Consider the following 22,281-nt stretch of genomic DNA (forward strand, 5'->3'; position numbering starts at 1 on the left):
ATTATTTTTATTTATTATTAAATTAAAATATATCATTTATTTAATAATTATTATTAATAAAATAAAATTGTGATAAAAACTCCTCTTGTGAATTTTAGTTCCCCTTAACATTTGGTTTGGGAGCTAGAATAAAATAAAATTTTTCCTGATTTTCAAAATAAAGTCCCATGCCTGGTAAGCGATTTACACATTCCAAGAAAAATTTTGCACCGTTAAACTTAAGGCCCTGTTTGGTTTTACTGTTGAATATAACTGATAGCTGTTACTGTTAGCTGATAGCTGATAATTGATAGTTGATAATAGCTGTTTTATGTTAAGTGTTTGGTAAAATTATATTTAGCTATTACTGTTGATATGTGAAATGACTAATAAGAGTATATATCATATAATTTATTTAATTTTTAAATAAATATAAAATTATAAATTTATTACATTATATTATTTATTTTATTATTAAATTAAATATATAATTATTAAATTAATATATTATATTATTTAAATAAATATATAATTATTAATCTATTATATTATATCATTTATTTTATTATTGAAATAAGAAAATAATTATTTTTTAAGATAATTAAATAATTTTAAAAATATAAATAAATAAATAAAATAATTATTATTGTTAATAGAAAAATTTATAATTAATTTTAAGTTTTTATATATAAATAAATATTTTATATTTTATGTTATTAATAAAAAATATTTTAACAAAGTTAAAATACGTTAATTAAAATATTAAAATTATAAATAAAAAATAAAAACATTAATAATATTAATTTTCAAATTAAATAAAAAATGATAATATGGTCAAAATAAAAAATAAAACCAAATCAGCTATCAGCTGATGAGAAACAGCTCTAAAAATAGAGCTGATACAAACTGGAGCTGATGGGTATCATATCAGTTGCCCATCAGCTATCAGCTCTATGTTTTTTAAGCTTGCCAAACACTATAATTTACCTGTTTGGGTATTCATCAGCTATCAACTGCACCCAACAGGCAAACCAAACACCCTCTAAAATACTTTTTTCAACTTACGATTATCATTACCCTGCCAATATTTAATTTAAAATTTTAGTAACTTAAATATTAGAGTGTACACACTGAAAAATCATTAAGCTCTATCCTCACAATTGTTTTTTCTTGCAAATTCACTAGGCATCCATATTTGGAGACATAGTATAATTAATACGTGGAATCAATTTTAAAAGTTAAAAATAAAGATATTCTTTCAAAAAATTCTATAATAGAGATAAAAATTAAAATTTATTACTACTGTGATGTGTCTGGAGACTATAATCTTATTTGGTATTGAATTTTGAAACCTAAAACTGCTTTTATGAATAAAAATATTATTTTATATATTATTTAAAAAAATAATTTAAAAATAATTATTTTATTATTTTAATATTCTTATAACTAAAATCGATTAAATTTAATTTTTAATTTTTTTTAATACCCTCTAATTATTATATTTAAAAAGCTAAAAACTAGTGTCGCTTTGGTGGTGAAGTGAAGATAATAGACACCAATGTGAAAAAATAATGCTTTTCTCAGTGATAATGGTGCGTGCATGCTTTAATTTTTTTTTTTTATTTTCCCTTCATGTCATTTCTTTCTTCAATAATCATATTTATATCTTCATATTTATTTTTTTGAAAACATAAAAAATAAATAATCTTTATTTTTATATAATTTTTCATTTATTATAATTTCACTAATTTTTATTTTCTCAACTTTTATTGCTACAAAACGGGTTTAATAATTAAGCGACCAGTACTAATCAATCCACCGAGAAGTGGGTGCACGAGCTAATTTAGCACGTGTCATAGGGTAGGGCAGTGGGAAGAGACTAGGGTTAAAAAAATTTTAATTGGCGAGAAATCTTATCCCTAAACACTCGCAAAAATTATCTCATTGGGAGTTCGAGGTGCGTCCGACTAATAACACAGAGAGTCGTCAGTCGAGGACTTTTCGATTTCCACGGAACGTGGCAGCCAGTCAATTCAATGAATCAAACGAGGCCCTACGTCCTGCACCGTACAACCGCTCTCCGGTTACACTTTCACCGTCTAACCAGGTTGTAGGTTCAGTTTGTTTTTTTCCCCAACTCCAACCACTAATTTGAACTTTTTTTTAAAAAAATTTTAATCGTAATAAATTTTCATAGGCTCCTGGATTTTTTTCTCAATGTCTAATTAAACTTGAAAAATAAGCTTTTCAACTTTCTTCTAAAAAATAATACTAAAATTATTAAATTCAGGTTTTCAGCTCAATTAATCTTAACAACTACATTTAGGGCCTGTTTGGATTAACTGTTGAATACGGTGATAGTGATAGCGATAAGCTATTCTTGTTAGGTGATAGGCGATAACTGATAGCTGATGATAGCTGTTTTATATTAAGTGTTTGGTAAATTATATTTAGCTGTTGCTGTTAATATGTGAAAAGACTAATAAGGGTATATATCATATAATTTATTTTATTATTTAAATAAATATAAAATTATAAATTTATTACATTATATTATTTATTTTATTATTAAATTAAATATATAATTATTAAATTAATATATTATATTATTTAAATAAATATATAATTATTAATCTTTTATATTATATCATTTATTTTATTATTGAAATAAGAAAATAATTATTTTTTAAAGATAATTAAATAATTTTAAAAATATAGATAAAATAATTATTATTGTTAATAGAAAAATTTATAATTAATTTTAAGTTTTTGGATATAAATAAATATTTTATATTTTATGTTATTAATAAAAAATATTTTAACAAAGTTGAAATACATTAATTAAAATATTAAAATTATAAATAAAAAAATAAAAATATTAATAATATTAATTTTTAAGTTAAATAAAAAAGGATAATATGGTCAAAATAAAAAATAAAATCAGATCATTTATCGGTGATGAGAAAGCATTTCTAAAAATAGAGTGATACAACCGCGGTGATGGGTATCATATCGATTCTTGTCGATTATCAAATTGTATTTTTTTAAACACAACAGCGATTCGCATTTGGAGTCTCTATCAATTATCACCAACCCAAGTAAACCAAACACCCCCTAATTCATTTCACTCGCTAAAACTGGAAGTTGGGCCATGAGGTTGATCAAAATCGTACACGTGGCTGAATCATGGTGGTTTAGCGCAAGAGAGGACAATAAAATTGGCTGTAAAGTTTTGACTTGTGTTTAATCAGATATTTTCTTCTCTATTTGTGCTTTTAGTTGTACCATTAGCCCATTTTCCTTGACAGTCAGCAGCATGTTTCTGGCCAACTAACCTCGGTAATGATAATTTTTAAACAAAATCAAAATTATGTTTCATTTAATAATAATTTTTAACCAATTAAAATTTTTTTTTATGAATTTGATATAATAATCTTTAAAAAAAATATTTGTCCATTTATCTGTATTATTAATCAAATAATAAAGTAAATAAACACATAAAATTCTAATAAAAATGGACATAAATCTTTTAAAAATTAAGAACACAAGTATAGAGGTGGATCTTATTATTATTATTATTATTATTATTATTATTATTTGTGTAAAATTTAAAAAAAAAATGAAAAAAAAAAATGTGGTTATCATAATGGTGGCCATCAAAAGGCTAAAAACAGGGAAGCGGAGAGAATAGTGCGGAAGAGGATTCATAGAGAGGGGAGCGTCCTTCTAAATATAGTAATGTTAGTATGAAAGTGTTGGATTTGATTATTTATTTTTAATTTAAAAAATATTTTTAATTTATAAATTAAATTAATAATTAATTATTTAATAAAATTATTTAATTTTTAAATAATTTAAGTGTTTAGTTTAATATATTTAAAAATAATTTAATTTATTAAAATTATAAAAAAATATTTAATTAGATATTATAATTATTAAAATGAAAATAATATTGATATTTTTAAAAATTATTAAGATAATATATTTTTTATTTAGTTAAATAATAATTTTAAAATAAATAGATAAATTATAAATAATATATTTTTTTATATTAATTTATTTATAATTTTTTATTTTTAAATAAATTTAATTTTTTTATAAATTAAATTAAATATTTTATATGATTGAATTCCATTTAAATTATATAATTACTTAATTAAACAAAACACATACATCAATTACCATAACAAAAGTCAGACGACAATAAAAATGGAAAACTTGATTCTTCTTTATTAAGTAGTCACATCCATTTAATTAATTTTTCAACTTCAAGCTAAGTGGCTAACTACCACATGCTTGGAAGATTGATATAGATTGAACTACCCTTTTTTTTTTTTTTTTACTTATTAAACTATTTTGAAAGAAAATAAGAAGCCTGGCTTTCTATTCTTTTAACTAGTCGTTTTCTTCGCGTAAATATTTTAATATGTATTTTTTTTTCATATTATATATTTTTGATATTTATTATATAAAATTTTGTTAATGATAAATTTTTTAATTAATTATATAATTTTTTTAATAATAATAATCAATATAATTTTATATTTGATAATATATTATTTAATTTTAAAATTTGAAATAAGTTTATTAGTAGATTATATATATAAACTTTGTTTATCCTTTTAAACTAATTTAAATAAAATAGAAAATAATCTATATATATATATATATATATATTTTTTTTTTTTCATGCGGTGATTTTTAAATTTTTATTAAACTTTTTAAATTTTAAACATAAGAAATGTTTTAAAAATAAATATTTATATTTTATAAATAATTTTTTAGTGAATAATTATTTAAATATATATGTTAGTATAATTTTTAAAAATAATTCACACTTTTTATACTATAATTAAAATTTTAATTAAAAATATTATTTTTTAATAATTATTTTTTAATATAAGATAAGATATTAACAGTTAAAATTTGAAAATATTTAAATAAAAAGTTGATTTATTTGAAGTTTTAATATATAAATTTTTTAACCGTAGTCGACATATTTTTATATTTGATAATATATCATTTTATTTTAAATTTTAAAATAATTTAATTAATAAATTATTTTCTATTATTTTTTAAATTAATTAATTTTTTTTCATATATCAATAAAAATAAATAAAATAAAAAAATATATATCATTAAAATTCTTAAACTTTAAGTATAAAAAATGTTTTTAAAAAATAAATATTTAAATTTCATAAATATTTTTTTTTGTGAGTAATTATATATATAGAGATATAATTTTTAAAAAATAATTCACCTTTTTCAATCTAGCTGAAAATTTAATTAATTTTTTAATAATTATTTTTTAAATATAAAATAAGATTTTAAAAGTTAAAATTTAAAATATAAAAATATAAAAAAATGATTTAATTTCAAATGTTAATATATAAATTTTTTTAAAAATTGAAGCCTTATCATTTGGGCAAGGTACATTAATTCACTGAAAAGACTAAAATGGTTGCCCTGTATCCTGCTTTGTCCTCTAAAAGAACTCTACAGCAATTAAAGCAACTAAAGTCAATGAAAGAAAATCTATTAAATGATTAAAAAAATGTTTTTATAGTATTAAAAATGATACTCATTGAAAACAAATATAAATTTAATATTTATGAAATTATTTTTTTTAATTACTATTATATATTAAAATTTTATATACGTTATTTTTTCAATGAATAATTTATTAATTTATTATATATATATATATGAGTTGACTAAAATTTAACAGATCATTTTTTATTTATTTATTTTTTTAATTCGGGCCTGCATTTGACCATATTAAAAGAAAATATGCAATCCAACGACGATCTCACCTACCCATGGGAGGATTATTTATTTATTTTTTTATTTATAGGTGTTGATGGTAAATTTTTAGGTTGATTAAACTACCACCAACTCTTTGGACTACCAAATCGCACACCTACCATCCTGGGAAGAGTTTTAGAGTTAATGGATTATTTTTTTTTTTTTTAAAGAAATAGTTAGAGGAATTAAGACAGATTTCTTTTAATATTCAAGAATTATTGTCGTTAAATTATTTTTCAAAGTTAAGGGTCTAATCACCAAGAGTTAATATCCTAATTTTGTTTAAAAATTATTATAATTATATTTTAACATTTTTATATATTACAATTATATGTTAATATCATTAATTAATAGCTTGTTTCAGAGGCAACATGGTCTACACTTGCTGCATTCTATCTTAGAGGATGTGTATTTTTGTCTGTGTATTTTATAGTATATTTGGCATTAAGTTTTGGAATTAAAAAAAAAAAAGAAGAAATAATGTTTTACATGATATTACAAAAGTCATTTGTAAAGGACATTTTATTATCTTAGTGTTTTATAATTAAAACATGTTAAATTTAATTTTTATTAAATTTTAATATTTTTTATTAATATATTGTAAAAAATGTTTTTTTAATAGTATTCCTAATAATAATGCCAAATTCATATATATCTTTGTTTCTTAAAAAAATGGCAACTCGTGCCTTTTAGATTGTGGGGTAATGGAATTGCAACGTTGAGGCATTTGTGTCTTGAGATTCTTAGTTCAATAAATGACAAATTTGACATTGCAAACTTTCTGGATGTTGCATTGTTTTCTTTAAAATTTTTTAAGTCTCATTTAGCAATAATTTTAAGAGAAATATTTAGTATTTTAATTATAATTAAAATATTATTTATATTATTTTTATAACATAATATTTATATTAGTATTTATAAGTTAATATAATAACTTTTTAGAGATTGAATAAAGATTTTGATTATGATTAATAAAATGATATCACTATTTTTATATTTAATAACTAATTTAATAATTATTTTTATCGAACACTTTTACTTTAAATTAATATATAAATAATTAATTATTGATAATTAATACCTAACGGCTAACAGCTAGTAAAATATTAAATAGCTATTAAATCAATTAATAACTATTAAAATAATTAATATTGTCCAATAATATCTGAGCATGAGACATTTAATTTAATGCAGTAAGTCATCCTTTATTCAATTTATTACAATAGTTTAAAATTAAACAAACAAAATAAAAAGATACTTGAGCATTTCTAAGCTATAACTCTCCTAATTAGTTCATTCTTTAATAAAGAAGTAAAGGTCATGTAAACACAATTAATTAATTCTTTAATAAAGGAGCATGGCGCGTCTAATTATATGCAATTTACATAAATCGGTCAATGGCTCTTCACTCCTTCGATTAATAAAAACTTGCCTAAATAACCCTTTGATGCATTTATGCGGCATGATGATGTAAGATGTATGACTATTTATTTTAGGAAAATTTTAATTTTTTTATGAAATATATATATATTTTTATAAAATTGGTCTAATATAAATTTAAAATATAAAAATATATAATAAATTTTATTAATTAAATATATATTTTATCTATTTATATGGTGAATATATAACATATAAATCAATGGATGACCTTGAGATATGTGATAATTATTCAAGGCCACAAAAGGTCGAGACAAAGTCGCTAGACAATCTTGAAAGGGCAAGTCTGAAATTGACTTACACGTAATTTTATATTTCGTTAATAATATTGTGCTTACATTAGATAGAAAATTATCATAATCAAAGCCACTAAAAAAAAAAACCACGTCTAATCCTGGCATCACACATCCTCAGCATAAATATCTGTTGGTTAGAAGACCAATACTATCCTCCTCATTCCACAATGTTAAATTTAAGATATATATTAATTAATTAATGCCTTAAAGATGTCATCATTACCCAAAAACTCAAATCAATAGATAGATTGATTGAAAATTAAAATTTACAAAACCTTATTTTAACCACAAATTAAATTTTTTAATAATGTTGTTGTTGTTGTTGTTGAAGACATTTGAAAAGGACCCTTTGGTTAAGCTACCCGTGTGCTTGAAGTGTGGCCTTTATCACTTGTTTCTCTAGAAGATTAATCTGATTAGTTTGTCATTACTAATTGCTATACTTCTAAGGTACACAAATGGTCAAGGAGACCATTCCAATTCCTATAGGAAGTATCATCCCATTAACATCTCAACCATAGCTCATCTCTTTGTCACTTGAATCCCAAAAATATCCAGTTTTTGGTTCTTTGATTGTGTGAATTAAATTATTTTTCCTTGCTTTGTTCTATTTTACTAGAACAATAGTGTTTATTTTATCATTAACATAACAATATGTGGATTTATTTTCTTGATTTTTTATATAACAACATTAATTTGTGACTCACATTGACATTATCATTTTTAATTGTTAGGATGCTTCATTGATTTGAGATAGAAATAATGTATATCTTATACGACTTTGGACACTTCTTCCACGTTGAGTTAGCTTTTGAAAGTGAGTTAGACTTAACCCATTTTCTTGAATAATACGAGAGTCTCCCCAATTAATGTTTGAGCCTCCCATAAATATTTCATACTTTAGGCGTGAGGGAGAATATATTAAGATCTCACATTAGTTTGGGATATGAGTAATGTGCATTTATATGGCCTTAGACATATTTCTCCATTGAGTTAGTTTTTAAAAGTGAGTTAAGCCCGATCCATTTTCTTAAGATTCATGCATCACGTTAATTACAAATAAATGCTATAATATAAAAAAATAAAATAAAATGAATATCATTTATTAAAACCTAAAAAAAAAAATCATATTGATTAGAGGAGAAAGGAAGGAGAAGCTAACTTTCAAATGCTTGACAACAAGCATTCAAACCTAACTTTCTTCTTATTTTGGATATCTTTAATGAATTTATGTCTTCTTTAATTCTGTTTTTTTATATAATGGTAGCAATTGTGAAAACTTAGTTTTTTTTTTTAAATTAATAAAGAAAATTAAAGAAATAAATAATATTAAAATTTTTATTCATTTGCTTATTATTATTAAAATTAAATTCAAAATTTTCTTATTTTATTGCAATTATGAACAATGAAAGTTATTGGCCTTGTAATATTGTTGATGATGAAAAAAGCAAACCAACCTAGGGCAAATTTGGAGTACTATAAAACAGACTCATTTGCTGGTGGTTGGCCATTTGCTGTCCAAATTGTCTTGCTCTATCCTCTAGGCCTATAATGGTGGCATTTGGAGCCAAGTTGGCAGTCCTTTTTGATGCTGTCAAAAATTACCCACACATTGGGCAATGGTAGTTACAAGGCTTTTGAATTAGCCAGAAGAATATATTCTATTATAGTGGACCACAACATTTCTGCACATCTTTTATCCAAAACCAAAGTTGAAGAGAGTTTCCTCTTGAAGCAATCGCCTCGGAACAAAAGTTTTCAACATTTCTTCATGGGCTTGATGCTCTCCTACTCTGCATAAAGTTTATAAACCAATGGTTGGCAGAGAAAATGTTTCTTTTATCCTTGGCTTGGTATGAGACTTTAAGGACACTAAGCATGGAGAATGTTAGGATATCCACTCAATGAAGCATCAGAGGCAATTGGCTGGAGTAACCCAATCACCATCCACCAATGAATGTTTGCACCAACCAAGCCATATATACTTATCATGCATATATATATTATATGCAAAAGAAAAAATCAACTAAAGTGCTTGTTTTGTGTGATAATATAGATGAAAATTAATTCCGATTCCAAGTACCATCGAGAATTGAGGATTTATTCTAAAGAGACATTTCAATGGTAAAGGTTTAAGATCTCCATTGAAGATTTTAGATTTCAATCACATTAAATGGCATAATGTCTTATGAAAATGAGAAGAAATTAATACCTTTTACTGTGTAGTTTAGTCAATAATAATAATAATGATTAGAAAAAATTTGTTTTCTTTTTATATATTTTGTATAGTGGACCATAGAAAATAAAGTCCAAGCCTCAATAAAAGCTGTGAAACGAAACCCAAACCTAACAAAATTTGTTCGGCCCAACAACAAGTACAAGATATTTGGTGCGATTTTAAATGGTGTCTAAATTTCAGTTCATATATTTTTAATAACATGTAAAATAAAAAATTAATCAAGCCCAGGCCCACCATAAAATTTCCGGAAACTCCCGCTCCTCGAATTCAAAAAACGAATATAAAGAAGCCAAAGCGCCAGGCAGATCTACAGCTGAAGATACAGAAAGTGCAGAGAAAGAGATGAGAGAAATGGAGTCTACGGAGGAAGACAAGCAACTATTGCGAAAAATCGCCAAAATCCTCGACGAAGTCAAGGCCTCAAACGCCACACACATCCGAAAGCTTAAAGAGATCTCCACTCTCCGTTCAAAATCTCCGTCTTCTCTCCAATTTGCTGCTCTCTTCTTCAAAACCCTGATCCCTCTTTTCCAAATCCAGCGCCGCACCACCTCTACAGAACGCGTCGTGCGCTTCGTCTCAGTCTTCACCAGCGCTCGTGACTCCAACAACTCCTCCGCTCGCGATGAGTTTCTTGGGGAGTTTTTGAAGTTTCTACTAGTTGCTGCCATGTCTGCCAACAAGACCGCTAGATTTAGAGCTTGTCAGATTATCTCTGACGTAATTTACATTATTTTTATTTCGTTTCTTTGATTATAGGAAAAAAATATGAGTCAGTTTTGTAAGCAATAAATTTCTCATACTTTCATCTCTTTGTAATGATCATATTCGCTTTTGTAGATCATAATGCGTTTGCCGGATGACGCAGAAGTAAGCGATGATCTATGGGATGAGATAATAGAGAGCATGAAAGTACGGATGGGGGACAAGGTTCCTGTTATTCGTACTTTTGCAGTTAGAGCACTGTCCCGATTTGCAAACGATACAGAGAACAGTGACATCCTTGATTTATTTCTCAGTGCTCTTCCGTTAGAGCAGAATGCCGTAAGTTTCCTATTGATTCTCATGAATGCAATTTTATAGGTTCTAATTTTGGGAATTTTTATTCCAGCATTTTCTTAGAAAGCTCATGCATTCTCCAAAAAGTTCATGAGTGAGATACAAAGTATTGGAAGCGGAATAAGATACCTGACGATCACAATTCACTCTCACATATTCATGGGCTTTCTTAAGCATTTTGGTTTTTTTCTAATCTATTGCTTGGTTTGTAATGATTTTCAACATGAGATGAAACCATTACTCTCTCTGTGTCTGAACTTGTCATCACTCTTATCTTAGGTGTATATCTTCATTTTTCTCCTGATTTGTGCGTTGGAAGGAAAATTTGTCCTTCTTATGTGACTATACAAGTTATTAGTTCATTTATTTAGTGAATAAAAAAAATCATGATCCTTTCTCAAAGACAGGAATTGCGAGTTCTTATTGTTCAAAACTGTCAGTCAACAGATAATTAACCATATATGAATGATGCTTCAATGTCTTGATATTGTTTTGACCCCTTTCTATTTCCATTCCATGCCATAATGCATATTTTTTTCTTTTTGTTATCTCATAAATCATATTTCAGTGCAAATTGCTTGAGTCCTTTTGTGGTTTAGTGAAGTCTTGGTTTAACTCACTAAGCACACAATCAATTCTTTTTCCCTTTTCTTCAAAATTATGAAGAAGGCAAGAAAAGTGTTTCTAAAATGGATGGAATTTTATCATGTAAAGCTCTGAATTAAACAATATGAAATTATGAATTTATCATATGTTTTATTATACTTATCAAGCAGCATATTATAGTGACTGAAATCTCTAGAGGAAATTTCCTAGTTGAAATTTGCAAGTTTAACGGCAGCATGTTTGCAGGAGGTTCGTAAAACAATTGTATTAGCTTTGCCACCTTCAAATGCAACCTCACTAGCTATTGTCAATTGCACTCTGGATGTGAGTGAGTCAGTTCGCAAAGCTGCATACTGCATTCTAGCTGATAAATTTCCCCTTCAAAGTCTCAGGTGAAATGATTTTGTAGTTACAGAAATGTTCTACAACAAATGCACTCTTTGAAAATGTTTATGTTGCTCTTGTTTATGAAAGCATGACAACTTTCATATAGAACAGTTGTTATTTGTACAATGTTTCATTTCAGCATTAGATTACATGATCTAATGTCTAGTCATTGTTTGATTGCAAGGTTTTAACTTTTAAGCAATGGTCTATCTCCAGGCCTATTTACAGTTTTCTACACTATGATATGTTGATAACACGTTTAATGTTTATCATTTGGAATTTCCCACTTTTTGTGACAGCATAAAACTCAGGACAGTAATTCTTCAGAGAGGCCTGGCAGATCGTTCTGTAGCTGTTTCAAAAGAATGTTTAAAGTTAATGAGAGATGAGTGGCTTTCCAAGTGCTGCAACGATGACCCTGTAGGACTTCTCAAGTACCTTGATGTTGAAACCTATGAATCTGTTGGGGAATCTGTTATGGTTGCCTTGTTACAAGATGGATTAGTGAAGTTACATGACGGTCAAAGTATTCGTCAGTGTATATCATCCACAATTAGTGAAATTGAAGGTTAGTGGAGCTTTTCAATTTTTGCTCAAATGGTTGCCCTGGCACTTTTCTCTTTCATTCTTCTTTGATGAACTTATGATCGTTTTTTCCCATTTTCTATTCTAATGCTTGAGTGGGATGAGGTTGCAGCTTGCATCATCAGTTTTGTTGAAAATTTGTATTTAATTCATCAACATCCATAACATGGAAAATCAAGTTGATAGCTTTCTAGGAAAAAAAAAATCTTGAAATTCTGACAGTTAAATTTCTTTAGATAGAATTCTACAGATGGAAAATGGAATATTGTCTGCTTTCAGATACCTGCAAGTCAAATTGCATGCTGAGGCATAGTAGAAGAATTGGCTGACTTTATTTTGATTATACTCCCGTCAAGCTATGAAGTTGAAATTTGTTTGATTAAATTCAGCACTTCCTCACTAGGTGATATAAGATATGATAGTTTGGAGGGGGTTATTGGAGTTTTTTGAGGTCATTGGAGAGAAGAATTTACAGTGTACAATAGTTTCTCCCCTTTCTTTATAGTTTTCTAGTCAAATGTGGGAATAGGTTATTGAAATCCCAATCACTGATGATGTGTTAAGGAATTGTTATTTTTACTCAGCAAACACTCTTAATTAATGTTTTTGTTTGTGGTTCCTTACTTCCTTGTATGTTGTCTCTTACTTGTTAGTGATTTCTAAGCTAGAGAGTTGCCTAAAAGGCTTAAACGGTAAATGGATTCCTCTAGAGTGTAGCTGCTTAAAGACATGCTTATTTACACGTTCAGGATTCATTGTTTTCATGGCTTCTTTTGTTAACCAGCATCCTAATGGTTTCTGATGTTTATGACACCAATCAGCAGACTACAATGGAAGCATCCATCTAATGGAGCCGGAATTTGCACTTTATTGGAAGACTTTGTGCAAGCACTTGCAGAAAGAAGCACAAGTAAGCCTGTTGTGAGTTTTGATTTGTTTATTTGACTGTTTTCTTTTGAATGTTATTTGTATTTCTTCTTGATTTCTTTTTAACTTATTGTTTGGAGGATGATGGGGAGTGACAAATAGGGAAACTTATTTTGATATTTAAAGGTTTCTTCCTGAAAAACGCTGATTAGCAAAGTGGTAGTCTTTTTATTTCTCTTTCCTTGGACCACTTCTATCACTGTGTTATAGAAAAAATTTGGGATGCTAATTAATAGTTAGTAACATCATAGGCTTAGTAGATCTCAACTTTTTTGTTCTTCAGCTTTCAATTTGAGTTCTTGATAAGTGAATGTCTGTTACTGGAGTGTTCATAATACTGTAGAATATGTAGTTACAAACTTTCTGAATTTCAATTGCATCTTATACCTTAAGAGTTAAGGCCGACAAGGGAACACATTTATGCTTATGGTCAGAAGAACTCGTGAATTTAAGAAATACATTTGCATCTCAAATATGTTTTGAATAATCAGTCAAGGTGCTACCTTGCTAGTTTATCTGATGTTAGGTCTTGACAATTAGATGAAAGTTCTTGGCTGATAGCCTCCATTGCTTTGTTGGTTTTAATTAGTTAGTTCTACCCTGTTCCTAACATATGACACTTGAAGGTGCCAATCATAGGTTTCTTTGTTGATATTTGTCTTAGAATTTTTTGGGAGCAGAAATCTGGACACCCAAATATTAAGAATCAGGGGATGCAAAAAGATATCAGTATTGAGTACTTCTTTAAGATTTCTCTATTGGAACATGGCTGCATCTAGATCTGATGCCTGAATCTGAATATTGGCAAACAGAAAAACAAAGCTATGTACTGACCTTTTTGATTTGCTTCTTTTTTTGGGCATCAAATAATTGTCCATTCTGCTGAAGGTTATTATTTTCTTTAGTGAAATACATGGTTGTAGCTGTGCCCTTATATCTATATCTGACCACCTTGTGACGATTGGTTTGAATCATTCGATAACAACGTTAGTTCCCATGAAGTTATTCTAAAATCTTTTTCTGAAGGTCTTAAATATAAGCCACAATATTCATTTCTATTTTTAGTTATAAATTTCCATAAAAGTTTTTCTTCGTCTTTTTGGCTAATTTGTTTGACGTCTGATTCTGTAGATATACTTGTATTGATTGAAATATCATTCTGAATATGCCTTTGATTAAAATGTGTTTGAACAGGAAAAAGGCTCTGACGCTGCCACTACAATGGGCACCGAGGCTGCATTATATGCAGCCGAGGCTTCAGATAAAAATGACCTTCTAGAAAGGATACTTCCTGCAACAGTTTCTGATTACATAGTTTTGGTCAAAGCTCATATAGATGCTGGTGAGTAGCATCCTATGGTTTAAATGAGTTTTGTATGTTACATTACTACTGCATATTCTTATTTGAGCTTAATATTTTCAGGAGCAAATTATCATTTTGCATCTCGGCAGTTATTATTGCTTGGTGCAATGCTTGATTATTCTGATTCTACAAGCAGGAAAGTTGCTAGTTCATTTGTGCAGGAATTATTGCACAAGCCACTTGATCATGAGGTGGATGATGAAGGAAACCAGGTTGTCATAGGTGATGGCATAAACCTTGGTGGTGACAAAGAGTGGGCTAATGCAGTATCTAGTTTAGCTAGGAAAGTGCACGCTGCTACTGGTGAATTTGAAGAAGTAGTTGTTGGGGTGATTGAAGAGCTGGCTCGTCCTTGCAGGGAGAGAACAGCAGATTTCATGCAATGGATGCACTGCCTGGCTGTTACTGGTCTTCTCTTGGAAAACTCAAAATCATTGCACCGGCTTCAAGGGAAAGCTATTGAACCTTCTGAACTGCTGCAATCTTTATTGCTTCCTGGGGTGTGAATATATAGCACTTCCTGCTCTTTTCTTTTTCTTCCCTTTTTCTACGCCCTTCTTTTCACCAAGTCATGCCCATAGAAATTCTTGAGATCTTGACAATTGGGACTTGGCCCTAACTTGTTTGAGATTAAGGCTTTGTTGAGTTGAGTTCTATTATATGATGAATGGATGTTGAAATGAGTGCCTGATGTGTATTGTGTCTGCATTTAAATCAGATTATAGAAGGCAATGCTTTTTTTTTCTTTCATCCATTTCAACTGGCAAATTGTGTTATTTGTCTAATGTAATCTTGCCAAGATTATCAACTTTGTGCTGGTATGACATAAATAGGCTATGGGAAAGCAAAGAGATTATAGAATAGATCTTAGATGAAGAATATATTTTTTTTTAAGTTTTTTTCTTCTTTGTGCAGCAACCTAGAATTGTCTTTTAGAATAGGTGTGAACTTATTCTGGACATGTATATGTCCAATTCATACTGTACATATAATGTTTAGAGGATATTAATTATTTTGCTAAAATATGGATGCAGGCAAAACATGTTCACTTGGATGTGCAGAGGGTTGCCATCAGGTGTCTTGGCCTGTTTGGCTTGTTAGAGAAGAAGCCAAGTGGAGAATTAGTGAAGCAGCTGAAGATTTCTTTTGCTAGGGGTCTTGCTCCAATTAGTACAATGGCATGTAAGGCATTAATTGATCTTGCCATGTGGCATGGCCCCCAAGAAATTGACCAGGCACTGGGGCAGGAGAATGTATCTGGATTTCAGGATAGCAAGAAGGCATTTAATGCTGTAAACATTTCTGATGCCGATGAGAATTTAAATATTGAATTGCTTGATCTGTTATATGCTGGTCTTGGCAGAAATGATTGGGTAAAATCTGTAGAATTTGATGAAACTGAGACAGTGCAAGCCATTCTTGGTGAGGGTTTTGCTAAAATTCTTCTTCTTAGTGAGAAGTATCCAAGCATACCAACCTCTTTACATCCTCAAATCTTAGCCAAGCTCATTATTTTGTATTTCAGCAATGAAACAAAAGACCTGCAGAGGTGGAATTTTTGTGTCCATTGCTTTTTGATGATCATATTATTATTTTTATCTAAGGGTAACTGTTAACTTTTTTCTATTTTTCTTTTTTTTTTTTTTTCTTTCAACAGGTTAAAGCAGTGTTTGTCTGTGTTCTTTGAGCATTATCCTTCCCTCTCAGTTAATCATAAGGCAAGAATTTAGGATCTGATTGTTTCTTACATTGCATATTTAAGGGGATAATTTTATGAATATGTCTTTTTGTATGTCATTTTCATAAATATTCAATTCTGCAAATGCAGAAATGTTTGTCCAAGGCTTTTGTTCCAGTCATGCGTTCAATGTGGCCAGGCATCTATGGAAATGCTGGAGGTGCTGCCTCTTTGGTCTCAAATATGCGTAAGCGGGCAGTCCAAGCATCACGATTTATGCTGCAAATGATGCAGGCCCCCTTGTTTGCTAAACAAACTAAAATTGAGGATGAAAATGGCAGTACAGAATTACCAGAAACTATAGACAGCACTTTGCAACCTTCATTTGATTGTGGAGAGGAGGGACTTGCAATATGCATAGCTGCTGAGGTGACTTTGCAACCAAAACTTTTATTACTGTATAACATTGGTTCCAGAAAATTGTTAATGGTAAACTTTGAAGAGTATAACTTTATTCATTTTTCCATGTTCTGAAGCTGTGATTATTATTTATGCATTAATCTCTCTGGATATTCCTTAATTCCAGTTAAGGTAGGTTGTTTGAGTATGTAAGTGTAGACTTGATGATGAATGTGGGGTGGGTGTCATAAAGGTATTATTAGCAATATATGTTTATCTTATATTAGGGTTCTTGATGAAGCTTATACAGCTGGAGTTAGTACATCTATTTGTAATTCATGCTCTGGTGTAAAGTATGTGGACGCTTTCTCATTTGACACCTTAGACCTTGTGACGACAAATTTGGAAACAGTTAAAACTTTGTTAGTATGCCTCTAGGTGTGAGTGTTTTAGTTGAAAACTTTTTTTCTCCCTGAATAATACACGGTAGATGCCAGGAAATAAAATAGCTGAGTTCCTTAGTTTCAGGCAAAAGAAAACTAAAACATCTTCAACAAGTGTATACCTTAAATATTACAGAACTATGCTAGATCTGTGGTTAAATACTGAGTGAAACATGCCTATATCATGGTTAATTAAAGCTGCTGGATACCATTTTTATCAAAAGGTTTTATTGAGTTGAAAAAGTAATGGAATTTGTTTACTAAATAGTGGTGTTTTGCTGGTCAGAATCCTTCAGTGATGGTGATCTCTTTGAGTGGTGTATTTTTGCGGTTAGACTATGTGTGCTGATTACAATATAAGACCCTAGTTTTGATGGATATTATTTGCAAAGGGATACTTTGTTAAATATTGCTTGATTATCTTCTAATATCTTATTTTGTTATTCTTGTGCTTTGTTAAGGTGGCAAGCTTTGCTATTAAGAAGACACCTGCTGAGAAGTCATACATCTCAGCATTAAGCAGGATACTCGTCTTGCTTCGTTTTCGTTTATCAGAACAAGAAGCAATAAAATTAATGAGAAGGCTTTTGAATCGTGTGGCTGAATCCATATCAGCAGAGAAAGATCTTGTAAAGGAATTGAAGCAGATGGTTGAACGCCTCAAGTCATTAGATAAACAACCAGATGAGGAATTGTCGCAAGATCAAGCTAATCAGATTTTGGGTAACCTTTTCTTTTTCCTGAGATTACACACACACACACACACACATATATATATATATATATATATATATATATATATATATATATATTGTAATTATTAGTACATAATGATAGAAAAAAACATGTAAGGAATGTTAATTTTATCCATGGTCTTTGAACTGATCACAAATTTCAGAACAGTAACTGCATACAATTTATATTAGCAAAATCATTTGACTTTGGTTTTGTTTCAGTGAGGTTACTTTTGCTAGATTTTGGTTGAATTTCAGTAGAAATTTTTGGCATGATAACTGATTTAAGCTTTCTAATATATTTTTATAAATAAAAATTTCCCATAGGACTTTCTTTTATTTAGTCAACACTGAAAAATTGGCTAAAATCTCTATAAAAGTCTGACCATAGTGATATTATTGAATTAAAGTCAGTTCGCTGAAATTCAATGATAAGTTTTAATGTCCATGGCTGAACTTGGGCCCATAGAAAAAGAATAAAAGTTTGAAGCAGAAAAATTATAATAATTTGAAACACACTTGCATCTTGTCCAGAAAGAAGGATTAATGATGACTTGCATCTGCATTTTCTGTTTCTACTTGCATCATAGTCCTTTCATATGTCAACAGCTAGCCTGATATGAATTACTATATGAAATTGAATTTATTTTTGTAATCTGATAAATTTTCCATGTAATGGAAAGTCTGCATGTATCTGCTGTTGTTTCAGTTGGAAGTACATAATGTACTCTGTTCGTTAAATTAGTTTTTGATGTATTCTACTTATTTGGCATGCTTTCTCAGCTTTCCTTAACTAGTGTTTATTTTTAGGGAAGTTGGAATTGGACTTTAACTTGGATGTTGATAGCTGTGATGCTGTGCCACAAACACCAGCCCCACTACAATCATCTAAACGAACCCGCACCAGAAGACGAGCAATGTGTGACGAACAGACTTCTTCTGATGAAGAAACTTCATCGACCACTGTTGTTCAAACCTTTAATGGCACTTCAGTTCGGTCACAGAGGGCAAGCAAGACTGCAGCCCTAAGCAAGATGACTGGTGGCAGAGTTAGGATAGATGAAAATGATGATGAAGAAGAAGGTTCAGAGGTAATATCAGAGGAGGATTCTGATGACTCTGACCAATATACTGAATGACCGAAATTTACAGATTCCTCTGCAGATGCTGTGCTTTCTCAGTCACCATAATGTATTGTTGTAAGCCTGTCCGTCTCCTCGTTAACCTTGATGTTTTGTATATAATAGTGAATGTTTTTTGGGGTGGAGTTGGGTATACTACTTGTATAATAAGCCCAAAAAATGATATTGTACTTGCGTTAAACTTCACCCAAATGTCTTCAAGAATTCCACAATTCTGTACCACACATTATGCCAAGTTAAAGAGTATTACTCCGGTCCAAATGGCAAAGCGGTTACCGTTCTTGCTAGTGATGTAAAGTTTGATCACCATTTACATCTATGGATGGGGGTTTAGGGTCACTCCTATTCCGTGCAGGAGCTTTACTTGAGATTTATATATGTATATTATTACTAATGTAGAAGATCAGCAAGAACAGCTGAAGGTTGAGGCATCTGTGACCTTATATATGGTTGAGGAGCATTTGTGAAGAATGTCAAGCGGCAGTTAGCCACCAATGTTTGAACTCAAGTTTATTTTGTTGAGATTGTTACCTTCATTTTTCAAAGGTAAATGTCGAGCAGCAGTTAGCCACCACTATATATAAATCTAACTTTTATTAAAATTTTGTTTTATAGCAAAATATTATCTAAATCTAAAGTTTTTATGTTTAAGTAATTATATAAAATTATTTTAAAAAAAATTATATAATTATTTAAATATAAAATAAATAATTACTTATAATTAGAATTTAAATCTAGCAATGATTTTGTTAATAAAACAAAATTTTAAAAATTAAATTGTTTCGAATTAAAAAATAGTTAATGATAGAAATAAATTTATTGAAAAAATTAAATTTTGGGATAAAATTATTATTAAAAAAATATAACAGAGATTAATATATGAATTTGGCTATATATAAGAGTGTTTAGTTTAGTTGATAGATATTTAAATTATTCAACCATAGCATTTGATAAATCTTTAAAAACATAATTGATAGACAACTAATATCTTATCAGTTATATTTTCTATGAGTTTTATAATTAAAGTTGCTCGAGAACAATAGTAATTTCTTTTTATTTAACATAATCATAATCAATTTATATGCCCATCTTGCCATGCTGATTGGCCAAGTCTTATAACAGTATTAGCTACTATTAAGAATATAAGAAAAAAGAGCATATGTTGGATACCAGGTTCCACTTGCTACCAACAAGGGGCAAGAAAATTAACGAGACGAAGGAAAATCACATCTCATTTAGATTTTTAATCTACTTTACCCATTAAAAATACATTTTTCGTATGATGGAGGCAACATAATAAGAAAATGAAGTGAATGTACCAAAAAAACTTTAATTTCTAGTAAGAATTACTAGCCAAGGTTACTTCTTTTCTTTTCCATTATCCATTAGCGTATAAAAACAAAATGCAAAATACTTATTATAAAAAAATTCACTTTTTTATGTGTAAAAATGTAAAATTATAAGATTTTTTTTCCTTTACTAATAATAATTACTTTATTATTTTATATTAGATTATTTGAGTTTATTTATTTATTTTAATAATAAAATAAATTATATAATATATATCATTATTAATAAATTTATATATCAACAATAATAGTTAAATATAATTTATCAAACACTCTAACATAACTCAATTATAATCAATTAACAATAATAGTTGTAGTGATCTACTAAATCTAACAGTTAAATTAAATAATACAGGACTTAATTATAAATTATCTTAAGAGAAAAAGAGAATATTGCTTACATTTGTGAAACATTAGATACTGTTCACAATTCACGAAAAGATGCTTTGGAGTAGTGTAGACGCATCCATCTTCAACTCAAACCACAATCACACGTTTGCTTTGCAATTGTCTCATTCATTACCAGAAATCTGATGAAGACTAGACTAAAACTGCCCCATTTTAGCCTTTTTTTTTTTTTCCTTTTAATTATATAATTTCTCTTCCATTTTGAGAAAAAATATATAGAAGTCACAACCAATAGGAAATGTTTTTCATTTTATATTATTCAAACTAAAAGTATTTGCATAATCTAAACATATAAAAAAGGCAACGTAATATAATTTCATTTACAAGGAGAAAATTATGCTGGATGTGTATAAAATAGTCATTAAACTAACCAGCATTTCAATGATTGGATACTTATTTTCTAATAAAGAATATCAAAAAAGAAAGGAAAAGAAAATTCAAAATGAATCAACTAGGTCCACTAACTTACAGAGAAATGAAGAGGACACCTTATCATCATTGGATAAATACAAGCAGGAAAAGCTAAATGGAAAAAGAAGCATCACGTTTGTTTCTTTTTCAGTTAGTGGATGTGAAGTAATGCCCTAGCCACCAAGCCAAAGGAAGAGCGAATTGTCCACTCTATGGATGTAAAATCTTTTTCTTTGTGGGCACCAGAAGGGAAATGACTAAATGGCATGTTATTGGCTTTCATTGCATTAATAATCTTAATTGGATTAAAGAATCGTATTAAATAAAACTTATTTTAGTATTTTAGTTTAATTTTAATTCTTTATTCAAAATTAAATGAAAATTAAATTTATATATATATATTTATAATTTTTTAGATATATTATATATTTATTTTTATATATAACTAAATACAACTTAATATTATAATTTATTCCTCTATCTTTTTTTAATAATTTAATTATAAATATATTAAATTATTTTATAATTTGTAATTATAAGTCTACTATTAAAATTATATAATTTTTTTTATCAAAGAAAGATTACATAATTAATAAATAGATAAAAGATATATTATATGCTTGTATTGCTATATTATATAATATATTTAATTTTAAATTATATATATATCTTATAATTAAAGATTATATAATTTAAAAATAATTAAAAAATATATTGTAGATAATAATTCACTTTAAAATTTAAATATAATTTTTTATAAAAATAATTATATAAAATTATTTTAAAAATTAAAAATTAAATTAAAATTTGATCAAAATTAAAATTAAAATTAAAATAATAAAAAAAAAAACATATTGAAATTTCAATTTAATTTCAATTTTCGGGTATACCTGAAATCGACTGAAACCGTACGCCCTAGCCATAGCCATGGGTAGAGCAAATCCCTTTGTTTTTGGTATCTTGTGATACCTAACTTTAGGTGTGTCTGTGGGGCTTCTTTTCGTGCTCAGTGGTGGCAATTTCGTTTCTTT

At 28.2% G+C, this 22,281-nt stretch overlaps 1 protein-coding gene across 2 annotated transcripts; it reads left to right on the forward strand.

The window, feature by feature from the left end:
- Positions 1–10,057: 10,057 nt before the first annotated feature.
- Positions 10,058–19,421, forward strand: LOC110657836 (uncharacterized). Of its 2 annotated transcripts, none has more exons than XM_021815226.2 (12): positions 10,058–10,479; positions 10,600–10,803; positions 11,671–11,816; positions 12,111–12,379; positions 13,218–13,306; positions 14,518–14,665; positions 14,747–15,186; positions 15,721–16,235; positions 16,344–16,404; positions 16,515–16,793; positions 17,668–17,929; positions 18,751–19,421. In XM_021815226.2, exons 1-12 carry the CDS (start codon positions 10,102–10,104, stop codon positions 19,077–19,079), a joined length of 3,120 nt encoding a protein of 1,039 aa, XP_021670918.2. In that variant the 5' UTR covers positions 10,058–10,101; the 3' UTR covers positions 19,080–19,421. The 2 variants fall into 2 exon arrangements, with proteins under 2 accessions (XP_021670918.2, XP_021670919.2); XM_021815227.2 differs by having other exon boundaries at positions 13,221–13,306.
- Positions 19,422–22,281: the final 2,860 nt, after the last annotated feature.

This window comes from Hevea brasiliensis, chromosome 9, assembly GCF_030052815.1.
Source record: "Hevea brasiliensis isolate MT/VB/25A 57/8 chromosome 9, ASM3005281v1, whole genome shotgun sequence".
In the NCBI taxonomy this organism is placed as follows: domain Eukaryota; kingdom Viridiplantae; phylum Streptophyta; class Magnoliopsida; order Malpighiales; family Euphorbiaceae; genus Hevea; species Hevea brasiliensis.

Excerpts from the sequence above, each read along its gene's own strand:
- LOC110657836 (XM_021815226.2), top strand. The coding sequence starts at position 10,102 with ATGAGAGAAATGGAGTCTACGGAGGAAGACAAGCAACTATTGCGAAAA. Across the intron at positions 13,307-14,517 it reads ACTTGCAGAAAGAAGCACAA|GAAAAAGGCTCTGACGCTGC; the intron begins GTAAGCCTGTTG and ends GTGTTTGAACAG. Across the intron at positions 17,930-18,750 it reads TCAAGCTAATCAGATTTTGG|GGAAGTTGGAATTGGACTTT; the intron begins GTAACCTTTTCT and ends GTTTATTTTTAG.